This window comes from Hipposideros armiger, unplaced genomic scaffold, assembly GCF_001890085.2.
Source record: "Hipposideros armiger isolate ML-2016 unplaced genomic scaffold, ASM189008v1 scaffold_272, whole genome shotgun sequence".
NCBI classification, from domain to species: domain Eukaryota; kingdom Metazoa; phylum Chordata; class Mammalia; order Chiroptera; family Hipposideridae; genus Hipposideros; species Hipposideros armiger.
The window spans coordinates 1,188,154-1,205,380 of NW_017731622.1; the positions used below are offsets into that span (position 1 = coordinate 1,188,154).

Consider the following 17,227-nt stretch of genomic DNA (forward strand, 5'->3'; position numbering starts at 1 on the left):
GTCAGCACTGGAGCCAGAAAACCCTGGATCCCAATGCAGCCCTGCCACCTACTAACTGATGCTCTTTGGTAAGTGCCATCACCACTGCAAGCCTCAGTCTTCAGTTTTAGCTCATCTCGAAAATGAAGATAATGGTAAATATACCTACAACGGGCTTTTTGAGAGGCTTGAGATAAAGCACGTAGAATCATGTGTGACACCTAGGAGCACCCAGAAAACACCCAGTGTTATTATGGGGTCATGGTAATCATTAGTTACGGCAGAGCCAGCTATAGATGGCAGAAGCCTTCACCCCAGTTTTCCCCCAGGGCAGCACTCTGGAACCCCTTCTGTAGTCTGGGTGTTCTCTGAATCCATTTCCTACTCCTCCTGGGTATGCTACTACATTTCCCAGGATCCCTTGCAGCTAAGGTACCACATGACTGAGTTCTGGTCAATAGGCTGTGTGGACAGAAGTAATGCGAATGACTTTCAGGACTACTCCCACAAAACCACGCCTCGTGGTCCTTTACTTCTCATGCCCCATGTGTCAGCTGGATGCAGACGATTCAGCAGAGACCTTTAGGCTCACCTGGAGGATGGCAGGTCCTCAGGTGCAAGGAGCCAAGTCCCCGAAAGACTGTGTGGAGCAACCTCTCCCCACCCCTACCCCCACCCCCGCCCCATGTCCCATGTGGCATCTCATCCTTCAGGGCCTCTCTATGTGGACCGGATGTCTCAGGGTGATCAGACTCTTTATATATGGTGGCTGGCTTCTCAAAAGCCAGTGTTCCAAGAGACCTAGAGGGAAGCTGCAAGGGTTCTTGTAACCTAGTCTCCAAAATCTTCCCCACCACATTCTATTGGTTATAAGCAAGTCGCAGAGCCAGCCCTGATACAAAGGGAGGACTACCCAAGAGCGTGAATACCAGGAGATGTGACTCATTGAATACCAGCGGCCACACTGTTATTGATCACCTCACTACCCAGTTTCCAGGACCACCTGGAGGAGGCAAAGGAAATCAAAGAAAGAAAATGGCCAGCCCTGTCCACAAGGACAATCAGCTGGACGATGCTCATGTGGGATGACAAACAGTGGGGACTATCAGAGAAGATAGCAAGATCGGACTCAGGCGGACGGAAAAGGCTTCCCAAAAAGGTGACATTCCCAGCAAGTGAACGAAACCTTGAAGAATGGCACACACAAAGGGGAGGAGTGGGCCATCCCTGAGGTCACACCCAGCCTTCTACCACATCTGGACCACCCAAGGAGCAGGCTAGACCATCTCCACATTTCCCAGTGCAGGCATGTCGCTCAGACCTGAGTTCCTGAATATGCCAGCCCCTCACCAGGCCCAAGAGCCTCTCCAACGCACCAAGGCGCAGGGAGGGGCAGCGGCCTGTTTACTCTGCTGGACCTCCTCACCCAGAACCAGCCGGCACCATGACCGGCAGAAAGGCCAGTTATGCAACCACCCTCGCAGCAGCCTGCCAGCCTCAGAGACCCGGCCTGGCTGCCAGGCCTGGTGGTGAGGCTGCTGTGGCCTGGGCTCTGACTGCCATTTTCCACGTAGGCGCAGTACGCTCTGCTGACAAACACTTGGGGACAGCAGGGGCATGGGAGGGAGCTAAAAACAGCACAGCTGGCAAAGGAGAGGCCTTTTCCAAATCCTCGGGGTCCTGTTATTCCTCATCCATGGACCTTAGGACCACACACGGGTTGGCACTGGAGTATTTCCCTTCTCAAAGGCTTGTGCTAAGAACAAGCGGCGGGGGCTGGGAGGCCTCCTACATCATGTCGGAAGCCACACAGTGGTCAGAAGTCATGGAAACAGCCTATCCTGGGGGCTGGGCCTAGGGACGGGCAGGCTGGGTCCACCTTCACACCCCCATGGCCCCAGTGAGCTCTCTCGGATCACCCCCTCGCTGACCAATTCTCTGTGTTTTCCACCTTTTCTGAATCTCAAGATCTTGATGTTTCTCTTACTTGCTTGGCCGTTAGGAATTAAGGGCCTTGCACTGTGTTTTTAATTTCTCGTGTGAGTGTGTTATACCAACCCAGCTGGACACCTAGAAGAGACATGCATATGGACACGTGGGCTGTGCACTGCACAATTCCACAACAATGTTCGTGACTACGATGTGAACGGTGCCCCGGGATCATGCAGTGCGGCTGCTGGCCCAGGAGGAAATGATGTCTGATACAACCCTGCAGCCCTGGAAGAAGGCAGCCATGCTAATAAAGGTTCATGGACCGACCAATTCGTCTCCTGCCCCTAAATATTCCATGCATGGGGTTTGGGAGGCACAAGGTCACAAAGCCCAATGGTCTAGAAAGAAATCCATATTGTGATACAATATTGCATTTCCAGGCCCTGGAGGTAGAGGGGGGAAAGGATCAATCTTTCTAAGGTGAGGGAAAGTTCATAACCACTGAACGAGTTACCACTGCCTTCTTCTGAGAGTGCAGATTAAATCCTCTGCCCCAACAACATCCAAAATGTACTTTATTTATAACAGTGCAGGGAACTGAGATATATTTATTTTCTTTTCATAGAATTCCCATTCTTTTCATAACACAGTTTCAGAGTTTGAGATATTAGCAAACAGCACATGGGGATAATAAGACATCATTCTACATCAGGATGCTTAGGATCACAGTTTAATGATAAGGCTTTGCTGGTGGGTGGCAAACTTCTCCACTCCCAGGTTCTTTTGCATGTGCGTGCATGTGTGCACACGGTCACGCATGCGCACACACATTCTCTCAAGTTTTTAAAAATATGCTTGAATTCTACATCCTTCCATGTATGTGTTAATATTGAAAACCGTATTTTTTCCCAAAATTTCAAGGAAGACTGATACTCAGAAAAATGCCCCAATATTTATTTGGTGCCTCCACATACTCCCCAGCACAGGGATAAGGTGTATGTGCCATAGTTCATAAAGTACAATTATGAATTATCTGAAGTGACTCTCATAGCAGCCCTAGAGTTGTGCAGTGAGCAGCCGGCACAACTGCACACAGCACGCCTGCCGATCAGGTAAAGAAAAGGTGATCATACCACTTTCCAGGAAGAAAACCAAGATTTAAAAAGAATAAAAGGACTAGATAGCTTTAAGCTTCGTTTCTACCCTGATAGTAGAGCATTCTCTGAACTTGTCCAAAGGATTTCACATCTCCTCAGGGGATGGTGCATGAGTCTTGACACACAGCCTTCTCTTTTCAGTCCTATGTCCTCACATTTTCTCTCACCCTGTGGCAGGGATGAGCTGGGAAAAGCCAACTTCCCACTTCAGCACATATGACTGCAGGACTACAGTGCAGGGGCTCCACACGTGGGCTCCACTGTCCACCTGCCTGGATTTAAACCTGGCTCTGCCCCTCACCAGTGTGACCCTGGGCTAGTTATTCAACCTCTCCATGCCTCAGTTTCCTAATCTGTAAACTGAGGATGTTAATACCACCTACCTCACTGGTGGTTGCAGCATTAAATAAAATAACACCAGGGTGCCAAAAAATGTATACACATGACTTGTATTCATCTTTTGTTATCGGTATATATTGAGTATTACAATTGTAATAGTTTTTTCCTTTCTTAAAATGTGTATCCGGGCCGGCCGAGTGGCGCGATGGTTAAGAACTCGCTTGGGATGCCAGAGGGCCCCGGTTCGGATCCCACATATGAGGGCCAGTGACACTGCCCTCTACAGCTAAGATGCTGAACAACGGCTCAACCTGGAGCTGGGCTGCTGTGAGTCGCCGGCGACGGCGTGGGCTGCAGTCCCTGTGGCAGTGGGTTGCCATGGGCTACCGTGTGTAGCCAGCAGCCAGCGTGAGCGGCCAGTAGCCGCAGTGAGCGGCCGTCCAGAAGCCAGCGACTGATCTGCCTCGCCCGGGAAGAGCGCAATGATGGTGCCAACTTGGGCCAGTGAAGCAACATCCTCCACAACTAGACTGAAGAACAAAACGACAGCAACTTGTCTGTCCCCCTTCCCCTAATTCCCCAGCACTGTTCCCATCCCCCCAATTCACCAATAAAAAAAAAATGTGTATCCATTTTTTGGCACCTTCTGTACATATAAAGAAAAGTACCAGACACATAGGAAGCACTCAAAGTTTATTATCCCAACAAAAACAAAATTTGTTCTCTATGTCTCAGTCTTCTAATCTGTAGAATGAGGATTGTAAAAGGGTTTGCTCCTTAGGATTGTTTTGAGGATTAAATATAAAAGACAGGAGGAGCTTAAAACAATCCTTGATCATAGCAACTACTCTAAAAGTTTATTAATTTTTTTCCAAAGAAGCCAGTAACTCCAGTTCACTTAGAAAGACTTAGCAAAACAAAACACCAGGAAGTATGGAGACCAATGCAATGTCTGAGGAAGAAGAGAAAAAGGCTTAGAGAGAACCAACAGCTGTTTTCTAAAGCAGGTGACAGGATATTATAGATGAGAGGCCTTTGTTTTAAATTAGTTCTGTCTGAGGTCAGGAAGTACAGAGGAGCATCTAGAACAGACACCAGTGAGGCAGGGAGGAAAGCAGGAACGTCTCACTTGCCAGTTTCTCTTTTCACCATGAAAACCCTTGCGAATCCCTACCTAGCATTTAAATAGCATCATCCCTGGAGATAGCTGTTTCAGTTTCATTTCAGTCTGTGTTCATAGAGTACAAATAGAAACCTTCGCGATTTTATTAGTTTCCATGCAACTCAGGAGAGATTTGCATGATAACATTTTGGCTCCTGACTTAAAGAAGGGGTCAATTAAAAATATCATGCTTGCACTGCCTGTCGCTGGAAAAGGAAAATGTTCCCAGGGTTTTAAAAATCTCTGTCATGTCTGGTTCACGGCCACAAACCGAGTATTTGGTACTGCAGATGCATTAACGACTGTCTAAATTGTCAGTTTATTTTGTAAGAAATACTTGTAAGATGCCTGATCCCTTAAGAAGAGTTAAACTACAAGACAGAAAAATCTAAGGAAGTATTTTTATCTGGGCTTCCTCAAGTCCAATACAATTGCCAACTCACTCAATAACACCCCAAAGCCACCTGGTACTCTGTGGATCTGGGGAGTGTTCATGTAATGTATCTGTGACAAGTTAAAATGTAATACATGAAAAATATTTAAAATAAAAAAAATAAAATGTAATACATGGCCTTGGCATCACAATCTAATTGATATTATAGTCTGTAATATCAATATAATCTAATTATATTGATGAGACACTACACAGTAAATTCTGATGTACTGGCAACTTATAACTGGGCATGGGTGGCGGGGGTGGACGGGGGGGGAAGCTATTTCAGAAGTTACTGTGTACGTGGGATCATCCCTTTAGACACCCTCCTTGGCCACACGAGCGGCAGTCATCTTGGCTCTGCTTTCGGCAGCTGGAATGTTCCGTGGATCAGGGCTGAGATGAACATGGTTGCTTCTGGGGCGGGTTAAGGAAAAGCATCAAAGTAAGCTGATGGGCATGACCTCTTCTTTAATCACATGTTTCTTTTTATGCCCAACTGCAACAGAGCCAGCCTGCCATAGCACACTCTTTATAGTCTATAATTCAAGGCGTTTTTCGACCTTTCCTCCACACCAAACATTAAAATCAAAACCTCAATAGTGGTGTAGCTATCTCCTTAGAAGTAATAGCAGAGTCACAAAAAAACTACTTCTGAGACTTTTTTTTAATGACACGTTTGATAGTATTTCCAATGGAGGTCTGTGTTCCTAGATTGTATTCTTAAATATGCTACCTCATCAAAGTCAATATTCAAGTTTTGGGGACGTGTCAGTCAAATTTCACTCTTGATGATTTATAGTGGACCCAGAACTGCTCCCTGAGCCCACTGTTTTGAATAATTTACTCTTGGGTTCTTTATCAGGTAAAACTGGTAGCTTTGAAATCTGATTTAAGAAATGGCTGTATATTGAAATCACTGAATCAGAGGGCATGGTACACATGAGAAAACTGGGGCCCAGAGACCATGACTTACCTAAAGACATCACAGCTACTCACATTTTCAAAATAAAAAACCCAGTAGTCCTTTTACTTCACTCTAAGAATAAACACCATTAAACCAGAGTCTATGGACAGGAAGAGGGTCATTCTGTCTGTTTTTCTGCTTTCAATGTTGGAACCATCGAAATCAAACAAGGCCAACCTGCATAGTTCTCGTGGGATTGTCATTTACCGATCCTTGGAGGAAAGATATTAGCTGCCCACCAACAAACTTGAGTACAACGGTGAAAAATTAGTCTGGAAAGAAAACGTGCCCAACGATAATGATGGTCATCTCTAGGAGATGGGATTTGGAGGGATTTTTTTTTTAATTTTTAATTGTGGTAACACAGACATATAAAATTCACCATCTTTAACTATTTTAAGTGTACACACAGTTCAATGGTATTAAGTATGCTCACAGTGTTATGTAGAACTTTTGCATTTTGCAAAACCGGTATTCTATACCAGTAAACAACAACGCCCCACTCCCCTAGGCCCTGGTAATCAGCATTCTATTTTCCGTCTCTACAAATGTGACTACTCTAGATACCTTACGTAAGTGGAATCATACTGTATTTGTCCTTTCCTGTCTGGCTTCTTTCAATGAACATAGTGTTTTCAAGGTTCATCCACGTTGTTGCATGTATCAATACTTCCTTCCTTTTCAACCTGAATAATATTCTACTACATGTATAGACCACATCCATCAATGGACACTTGGATTGCTTCCGCCTTCTGACTATCATGAGTAATGCTGCTATGAATGTAGGTGTACAAATATCTTCCTTTGGATATGTGCCCAGAATGGAAGTGCTGGGTCCTATGGTAATTCTATTTTTATTTTTTTCGAGGAACCCCCATACTGATTTCCATAGTGGCTGCGTCATTTCACATTCCCACCAACAGGGTACAATGTGTCCAAATCAAATCTCCACATTCTCACCAACACTTGTTATTTTCTGGTTTTGACATAGTAGCCATCGCCGTGGGTGTGAGGTGTCCTTTTTTTTCTTTTAATGCCTCTCTGCACCAACTACCTCTTCTACAATGAACATACTGTGCATTTAGGATTAAGGACAAAAGTGTGAAACACAAGTTGAAAAAGAAATCTTATGGGGAAAATAGGGTTACACATGAACTTAAGAAAAGGATTTCTCTTTTAAGGCTGAGGCAAACCGATGACTGCTCTCGTGGATTCAGCTAGAGACGCCACCTCTACTCATCAAGGGTCTTACCACCTGATCGGCGTGGCTGCCAAAGTCCACCAGAGAAATGACTGTAACTCATGAGCAACTGAGATAATTCAGCTATGCACTGTGAGGAAAGTGCTCCCAGCTGCTCAAAGAAGAAACACAATGTATAAAGCTGTTGTCAGCTAACTTTGGTCATGAAAACCCCCGGCGCCAGAATAAACCCTCTCCTCTCCCAAACTTTCCTCCAAGTCTTAGAGCCCTTATCTCTGAGTTCTCCATTCGAATATCATTGATTGGAGGTCCACTTTTTCCCCTTCCGGAACCACGAAGGGTCCACTTTCCAAAGTCACACGTTCACGCAGCAACTTCTCGCAAAGTGGAGGAAGCTCTGCTCTTGTATAACAAGCACACAAAGAAGATCCCCAGGAAGCACTGGAACGCTAGTATCTGGGCCACAGGGCCACACGGGCCACACGCGAGCAATTAATTCCACGGGACTTCTCACCAGAAAAGCTAAAACCTTCCAAAAGTGAAATCCCTCTTTCCACTGGTCTTTACATAAAAAGCCTCACTCCTTGGAGGTGAGGTCACTTGTCGTGAGTTATTCCTTAAGGCTAAGATGAAGGACAATACTATACACCTGAAACTAATATAATATTGAATGTCAACTGTAACTGAAAAATTCAAAAGACATTTTTTTAAAGACAAAGGTGAGGGGACTAAAAACAAAATCCATCCAGTTATATATTTACCCAACTCTGGCTTCCAGAAGAGAATTTATATTTTTCTTTGTGTGAACCTCTCCCTCTGGCCCTGACTTCCCTCACCTTCTCCTCTTGAATGTCCTCCTTTCTTTTCTGGTTTCTTTCTGTTCAGCCAAACAGAGGGGAATGGCAGAGGCAGTATCTCGACGCCCAAGAGGAGAAGAGATGAGATGGGTAGTTGGGGAGGAAGAATCTTCAATTCTAGGCAGCATCTACATGCAAATGATGCAAAAGAGGCTCAAGATCATCGTCTGGTCTCCCTCCTGTAGGAAGCGCCAACACGCAGAAAGCACCGCCCAATCCAGGCTTCTTCACAAAGGATCCACACTCCACATCTGGATTCTTGGCATGGCCCCAAAATTACGTCTGCTCTGGGCCAAACCCAGCGCTAAACTGAAGGAAGATAAACTCTGGAAACACAGGGCACGTGCCAGTAATAAAGAGGTGATTTGATGGCCCAGGGACAGCCAAAACCTCCACCCACACACAGCCCCTGACAAGGCCGGACAGGTCTCAGAGGGCAAGCTATGGGAACCAACAGTCAGAATGGGCCATTTTCCAAACTTGAAAGAATGCAGCAAGGGCACACCTCACTGCCTCAGGAGCAGAAGGACACTGGGAGTCATGAGAGAGAGGAAGAAAATGTCCTGCAAAGGAGCAACACAAGTGAAGGGTGTTCTATGTCTCAACAGCATTGCCGATATCTAAACACCTCCCAGCTCTAGGCCTTCCTGGGCTGGATTTAGAATTTGAAATCTGTCATCCACCAGAATTTGAAATCTGTTCCGTGTATCCAGGAAATGGACCAAAGCAGACGGGCTGGGCTAGTGCAAAGAGAAAGATCTTTCCATTCGTTCTGGGGGGAGGAGAGGACTCCCCAATGGAGTGGTGGCTTCGGGAGGTCACGGACACCCCTTTCCCTTCTGGCAATGGGGCAGAGGGCTCCCAGTCCTGGCAATGGGGAGGAAGTGGGACCCAGGACCCAAAGCCCCCTTCTACCACTATGACTATAATTCCATGAGCTTCCAAACTTGCAAGATCAAGCCCCTACTTGTTGTCCACTAACCTGCAAACTTCAGCCCTTCTGCTCCTGGACTTGGCAGGGATCACTAGGGAAGAAGGGAAATAAAGAAAAGGATGAAGAGCAGAAGGAAGGAGAGAAGAAAGGAATACAGGCTTTTTTGCTAATTCCCTTTGAAATGTCCAGTCAAACAGATCTGGGTCCCTGAGAAATCCTGGTAGGGGGGGCGATGGCATGGCATGAAGGATACAAGGTAAATGAGATGTTTTGAATAATTTTACTTTGGGCCATGTAAAGAAGCATTAGTCATACAGGTAATGAGATCTTATAGGGACATAATTCCGAGGTTGGCTTGATGATGTGAAGTATACCCATTCTGGACCTAGACTGCCAATTACATTTCCAAATTGGCAATTAGACATAATGTCCCAAAGACAATTACCAAATAATGCTGAAAACAAAGAAAATTCCATCTTCAAGCAGCCACTCTTTTGAAGCTGCCCTTGCATCCCCCGCCTGACTCATGCACCTCATGAACAACTGCTCATCATGAACTAAACCCTTGTTATGCACTGGTCAAGAGAGACCGGTGGCTTGAATAATTAAAATCCAGGAGTGACTCAAACATCACTTAGTTACCAAAGGAACCCATCCTAGTCACCCAGAGTTTCACCGGAGCTTTTAACAAATTAAAGCAGCAAAATATATTTGCACCTACTACATTTGCACCCTGTCCCTAGCTAACCATGGTGGAAAGGGCCCTCCCAATAAATGTGTGCTTGAATTTATATGACTCACTTCCTGCCCTCAAGGGATCTGCAGTCAACTCAGAGACCATATCCCAAGAAAAGATAACGTTTTTTTCCCCTCCCACCATGTCAAATAGAAGTCAGAATTCGGTCCTATTTTTCCGCCAGCACCTAGCTCGGTACATAGCATGCACTTACTATGCAATAAAAGCAAATACAATAACAATCATAATAACCATAAGATCTGAGGAACTACTATGTGCTGGGCATTATACTAAGCCCTTCTTCATTTGGCCAGCTGACGATGCTCATGGGTCAAGTTAATTCCAGGCTTTCCCCTTTGAGAATGGAACAACATAAAAAGCACATCTCAAAGAAAAAGTCCCTAACAGTATGAGCTGAGAAAAACTTTGCCACTTTCAATCTGCTGGAATTCTTGAGAAATGCTAGTGGAGGCTTGGATGGCACAGTGCCACATGTCTCTCCTTACTCAGCGATCAGGTCTTGAGCCCAATCCTTCCAAGTTAAACCCTTGGTTTGGAAAGGCCCACCCAGGTCCCCAAGAAGAATCAGGTTGGTAGTGTGGCTGCTGGCTGACTTCAAACACGCCAGAGGGAGTGGCCAGCAGCTGGCTTCCTGGAGCACCACCACAGTGCAGCCCTGGCTACACCGCTAGCCTTTAATTTTGCAAGAAGGTGGTTTGGCTGAGTTGCCATCCTGGACTTCGGAAAGCCTCACGCCTTGCAGCGTGACCAACCGGCGCAAGGGAGAGCCCACACGTTGATGGGCGACACGCACACCACACCCTGTACATCTGTAGAACGTGGCTGTGGCCGCAGCAACCCAACCCCAAAACGACGGCGCTTGTGGGTTCCTTGGGAGCAGGCACCCAAACTATCAGCTTGAACAATAAGCACCCAGACTGAACCGTGGCAACTCAGACAGGCCTCCGCACAGTTCTCTCAGCGTGGCTGTCCTGGCACCGTGAGCCTTCCTCTTCTCTTCCCTTCCCTTCCCACTGCTGAGGAGCGGGGACTTTCCAGATTTAAAAACAGGCCTGGCTGGAGGCTGAGGAACGGACCATATCTGTGCTACTTGTGCTGTGGTCCGCACAGCAAGGGCAGTCCCTGTGTCTCCTCAGAAATGCAGCATCTCAGCCCCCACCCTGGAATTTCTGAATCCAAATCTACATTTTAATAGCTCCCCAGGTGATTCACACGCATTTTAGGATGTGAGAAGCCCTGGGCAGACTGGATGCTGTCTCCCACCCTTGGAGGCAGAGACCTGATGCCCCAATTGAACATTCCTTGAGCCTCCTATCCAGAATGCTAGGACACCCCTGCCTCTGAGGGTGGGGCCCCTTAGTTTCTTTCTCCATGTGCCCAGGGCCAGGATTCCACCCACTCAAGAAGCATTTCAAAAAAGGAGGCACTCTTTGATCAGCTCCGTGCTGTGCACAGAAAGGCTGTGGAATTTCAGAGGTCCTGCAGGAGGCTTGACCTCGTCTGATCCCCAGGCATGACTCCATAAAGACCAGTGTTCTCAGTGAGGCCCCAAGAGCTGTGGCATCGAAAACACAAACACAGCCCTTTTTACGGGAACCACGGAGGCAGCCCTCCAGGGGCTCCGCCGCTCTGGAGTCCCAGCAAGGTGGTGTTGGCTGTTGTGATTCGCAGGTTAGCACGTCCACTGCTGCTGTGAGCTGGGACACCCCTGCTGCCCACTTTGGGAAGGCGGTCCTGTCACTACAATCCAATCTGACTGCTGCAACGTCAGCCTTTACTCGCCCGCCCTCGTTGGTGGGGTGCAGGGAAGAGGAGCGGGAGGGAGCACCACAGCAAGCATTTCCTCCCTGCACCCAGGCACCCAATCAGTGTCCCCACCCAGGAAAGAAGACAGTGATGAGGCAAAAAGGGAGCCGCTGGGCCTTGGTTTTGGCATCCTTCTTCCCCCAGGCCAAATGCAGGGCAGCTCTACCCTTCTTCCTGGTGCACGTTTGGACAAGGCCCCTGGGCACCTGAAAGCTTGCGGGCACTGTGTCCTCCTAGGAAACCCTATAAAATGGGGTGACTGAGAATACCTATCCCATTGGGCTGTGCTCTATTACAATCCCCAATTTGCAGATGAGGAAACGGAGTCACAAAGCAGTGGAGTCCTTGCCCAAGGTCACAGGCTGACTCTTGGGTACTGCACAAGCAGGCTTCACCTCCAGGCAAGGCTGCTCTCAGCGTGCAGTCAGGAGCAGTTTAACCAACTTCTCCACGGGGCCTTCCCCAAGCCTGTGCAGGAACTCTCCAGGGGTGCTCAGATATTCATGATCTCCATTTTTTTCACAAGGTAACTTTAAGGGCAAGTGCTGCACAGAACACACTTTGGGAAACACTGCTCTGGGGCTGTCGAGGTAAAGCTGGTCCAGGCAGAGAGCACCCTGGCTAAGAAATTTACGTTATCGGAGAAACAGGTCTGTGAGCGCCAGACTGGGGATAACAGGGATGGAATCTGTCCCTTCTCAAGGGATGCTAGACAGCCACACCAGCCCACCAAACACTTCACTTCTGGTGGGCACCACTCCTGGAACCCCACAGTGTCAATGCTGGCAGTAACTTCCCCACCAGCCCGCCAGGCCCCTCCCCGATTTTCCAGCCTTGTAACAGCCAAGAGCCATGAGCCCAAATCTCAGTCTGACTCTAACTGGTTGACAACAGACTTCAGGGTCTAGAGGTTCTTTTTGGCTCACAAGTTCTATTTGTTGTAATCTGTGCCCTACAGGGGCCAAAAGTTCAAGGAATCAAAGAGAAAATAAACTCAGCACTTTGTGGAGCTATAGCAGCTCCCTTTACAGGAGGCCTGCTAAATGCCAGGCATTTGTGGGATGCTATATACCCATTATGGCCACTCCTCATAATAAGCATCATTATACTCTTTTTACAGATGAACAAATGAAGGCTGGACGTGGTTGCTAGACCAAGATGCCCTGCTAATAAGTGTGAGATCCACGATTTGCACTTGGGTCTGATTGCAGTCTTTACTCAAGTGTGCATTTCCATAAAGAGAGCCAGGCATAAGAGGCAAAAAGCTCTCTGGACAAAAGAAGGTCAGCTGGACCAGGACCTGAGGCCTTCTCTAAGGCCTCCCTAAGTGATCTTATCAGAGTATCTGAAGGTCGTCGGATGCAGCTGATCCCCAGGATGAGATGAAACACCGGGGCCAATCTGGCATCAAGAATTCTGAGGCACTAAAGCCCCAGCCCTGATTGGATGCGTCAAGCCAGACCCTGGGTAATTACCAAGCCGTAATGGGATCTGATATTTATATTAGTCACAAGCCTGACAGAGTCAATGTGTTGTTTTCTCAGACACAGCCATGGAGACAATACCTCCATAATTCATTCCATGCAGACCAGCCTCAATCAAGCCCAAACTTCTACAGGGAGGCTAGCTCAAGCTGAGGGCAGAAGTAAGTCCATGCCTGGCCACTTGCAGGCCCCTCAGCAAACCACGGCTCCATAGGAAGCTAGCCTCAGTTTCCCCAGACTAACTGAAAGAAAAAAGGAGACCGTGTGCTAAAAGAGGAGCAGGTGATGGAAGTAAAAACACATATACCTAAGCGCTCTGAGGCTGAATTCCTACAGAAATTGCTGGAGAATTGCAAAACACATTCTGAGCTATTATAGAAACTTTACCCATAGTTTGTGAACTCCTTCCTCTTTCTGACATGGAATCAGAGAGCAGGAAGGGGCATTAGAACACACACGATTCAATCGCCACATTTTAAACACAAGAAAAGAGAGACCAGAGAGGTTAAATGACTTCTTCAAGGTCATGGTCTTACTCAGGCTGCCAGAGCAGCTCCCTGTGCACTGCTGGATTGGACCTCACAACATCGTGACCTAGTAAGGAGAGAGCTCTGATGAAACTCAACAGAGAAAAAACAATCATGTGAGAAAATACAGCAAAGAACATAGTCCTGGGGTAATGGTGCCCAAGTTCTCCAACAGCAAGAAAATGTGATTCGTTTTCCTATTTCAAAAAAAAAAAATTCTTTTCGAAATAGTAGAGTCATTCACCATTTTGGGATTCAGAGACCAAAGGTATTAATGATGAGATGAAGCATGATGCACACCCACAGCCCCAGGTTCCTTTGATCAAAAAGGACGATGTGATCCCTGAGACAGAAGGCTTATGGTACCACAGCTCCCTGCTGAAACTTCTCTCCCATGGAATTTCTGATGCTAAAACGACTAGCCTTTTACTGGACCCCAGCTCCTGGTCCAACCATGCTGGGACTGAATGAAGGTGAGGCTGAACATATCTGAGGGCTGGTAGACTTCTGCAGAAAAGCAACCTAGGTTTGCATGGGAAACCCAGCACTAAAATAATTATTCCAAGCTCAAGCCAAATGCAGCCTTATGAACAGCATCCCGACAACGACCAAATACTTGGAAAGCAAAAAGAATGAAGGGCAAAAAAAAACGATGACTGCAGAAAAAATACAGACCTCCAGGGTAGACAGGAAAGCTTGTAAAAGACCTAAGTTGTTATTACTGGGTATAATGAGCTGGCTACGCTGTTTAATTGAGCAGATCAAGGGGCAAGTATTAAAAGATTCTAAACATGGTTTTAAATGAACTCTAATGGTATCCAAAGTGACCTGATTCACATCGGCCTCACGTATTCCCAGCCAACTGCAAGCAGCTCTCTCCCCAGGTTGATTCTTTGTAGAAACTTCCAGTTATGTCAACTCAGCAGGTCTTGGAGCTACAAAATATAGCCTGATATGTAGGGATTGCTTTTTCTAATGATAATTGCCAAAAATACCTATTTTCTGGAGAAAACTGACAGACATAATGCTTGGTCATCATTTAGGAGAGAGATTCTTTATGTGAACAATACGATCAGCATTTCATCGCAGGCACTGCAGTGGCATTGATGAAGCCCCTCGAGTAAAAAAACTTAGAGACTGATTAAAACACCAGGAACACGGAAAACACTTTCGAAACGTATTTCGGCTCCCTGACAAAAAAGTTATCGCCCAGTTCCTTATGGATAAGGAGGCTGTTAAAAAGTTCACCAGAATCACTCAGCGTAAAGAACATTTTAGATGTGCACAACTATGAGCTATCTTTCCCCTAAGGGCAGACACTGAATTCTCAGCAGAGGAAAATAAACTCCAGGGCTGAAGACTGTGGGGGAGGCGGAGGAGAGGAAATGTGCGGATCAGAAGGCTCCATGAATAAGCAGTTGTTAGGTGGAGGGCTAGGCAAGGGGCATGGTCTCAGGGTCTCACCGGTGGGATTCTGCGTAATCTGACAGCTTCTCTGGGACGCAGAGGTTTTCCACCTTGACGGCTAAAAACCTCTATGGCAGAGAAAGTAACTCCAAAGAAAGCTTGCTGGGCAACATCTGGAGGCTTCCGGAGGAGGAAGAGAGAGAGTGATGGCTTCTATTTTTCTCCCCTATTTCCAACACACCAGTATTTTCCAAAACACAAATGTGCTACCACAAAACACAGCTGAGCTCCAGCACCCAACGCGAAGTATAATTAATGATCAGGAGAGGGAGCTTTGGTTCACCCTGGTGTGTCACCCACAGCCCCTGGCTTCCCTGCTTCTTCCTGAAGCAACTAAGGCGCCTGCGACAAGTTGCTGTGCCCTGTGGAAGTTTGAGGGGTCCTTGGATTAACTTTCCTAGAAAAGGTGTGAGCTTGTGAGGGAGCGCTGCCTCTCCCTTGCACTGTTCTCCTATTCCCCTTGATCTTCCTTCCCTCTGAAAATGTTGGCACTGGGAAGTCCCCTAGGATGGGAATTACTCAAACAGAAAGTAGCTTGGGTCACTCTTTTTTTCCCGTTTTCTTTTTTTTTTATTCTGCAGTTTTCTATGAAAAACTGCCCCCGCCCCTAACCTTCAGCCAGTGGAGGGAAAAGGGGACATCTGTAGAGACCTGGTGACAGACCAGGCAGTCAGCCTAGCAACCATACATAACGCGTAGTGAGGCTCAGTGCTGGTGGGCGTCTCTGCGCCAGGAATAGCCTAACCTGACATCCAGTCACCTCAAAAGCGTCAGAGTGGAGGCTCCGCGTGAAACCCCGGCCTTGGCCGGCTCTCCCGCGGACCTGCTGCTCCAGCTCCACGCTGCTGGTGGCATTTCCAAGGACCTAAAGGGGGTGGCGTGGGGGCGAGAATACAGAAGCCCCAGAACTTGAGGTGGAGGGGTATGTTCCATGAGAATATCTCAAAGGATGGAGAGGGAGGTGACAGGAGATGTGCGACCTCACCACACTCCTAAAGTGGCAGCCTCCATGGTTGCCTCCAAAAATGGGGTGCATCTCCCCAACTTTCTCTCGACCCCCCCAGATCCTCCCCACTTCCTCTGGCCATGTTCCTCCCCGGGGATTCCCTAGTCCGAAAGGTTTTCTCCCTTGCCCAAAGGATTTTCCCTTTCTTCTGACTCCACTAACACATCTCCCCAACAGGTTTCTGAAGTGCGGGCTTGTGTGGTCGCCCTCGCCCACCGCCAGAAGCCGAGCCGCGGCAGGGGAGCCGTGAGAAACACGCACCCAGCGGCCCCCAGCTTTCTCGGCGCCCGCGGGATTGGCTCTCCCTACCCCAAACCACAGCACCCGAACGGCGCGAGTACCCGACCACGGCCCGAACCGCGGCAGCACACAGCCCTACAATAAACAAGGGGTCAGGATTGGGGATCCGCGTCCTGGGGCGCACCGGTTAGGGGCAGCTCCTCACCCCCGGCGCGCCGCCCGCTGCCCCAATCGGAAGGCACAGGGAGAGCGCAGGGAAGCGAAAGCGGCGAGGGGACGGCAGGCAGGGATGGAGGGAGGCTCGGCGCTGTGAGGAGCGAGGGGGTGGGCTGCCGGGGACGCCGAGAAGCGGCGGGGCTGGCGCGAGGGGCGGGCGCCCGGGGCGCGCCTTACCTTCGTCTTGCCCCCGCAGTGGCAGCAAACGGTCCACAGGTACTTGAGCGTCCGCCAGAGCAGGATGATGAAGAGGCCCCCGAAGAAAGTCACCATAGAGGAGGCCAGGAAAGCCCACCACATGCGTTGGCCACGGCTGTCGCATGGCACCTCCATGGTCACCGGGATGATGAGCGCATCCATCTTGGGCTCGTGGACCGAGGACGAGGAGGAAGAGGAGGAGGATGAAGAAGAGGAGGAAGAGGAGGACGCGTCTAGGCTGAGATGGTTCGCGTGGATATTGCTACTCATTCTAAGACTGCTGCCTCCGCCGCCGCCGCCGCCGCCGCCGCTGCTGCCGCCGCCGCCGCCACCATTTGCCATAGCTAGCAACGGGCAGCCGGCGCAGGGGCTCGGGGGAGCTCCTCCCGCCGCCAGCGCCACCCCGAACACCCATCAACAGCCATATTGCTGCTACTGCTGCCGCCGCCGCCGCCGCGGAGCGCGGGGAGGGGGGCGGGGAGGCGCCTGGGCTCGGGGCGCTGTGCGCGACCTGGCGGGGTGCGCGGAGATATATACAGCCAGCCGCCGCCGCCCGCCCTCCCCC

At 48.6% G+C, this 17,227-nt stretch overlaps 1 protein-coding gene across 43 annotated transcripts in view; it reads right to left on the reverse strand.

Annotated features, from left to right (window-relative positions):
* KCNMA1 (potassium calcium-activated channel subfamily M alpha 1) overlaps nucleotides 1–17,173 on the reverse strand; it is a 744,819-nt gene extending 727,646 nt beyond the window's left edge. For 42 of the 43 annotated variants that reach the window (XR_002125588.1, XR_002125587.1, XM_019657024.1 and 39 more), the window contains exon 1: nucleotides 16,642–17,173. Coding sequence is in view for 41 of the 43 variants with exons in the window: in XM_019657024.1 (XP_019512569.1) it covers nucleotides 16,642–17,004 (363 nt within the window). In the remaining 2 variants the exon portion in view is untranslated. Of the gene's footprint in view, nucleotides 1–7,910; nucleotides 8,156–9,009; nucleotides 9,053–16,641 lie in introns of those variants that run through there. The other variant, XM_019657036.1, reaches the window with a different exon arrangement.
* Between the last annotated feature and the right edge of the window lie 54 nt (nucleotides 17,174–17,227).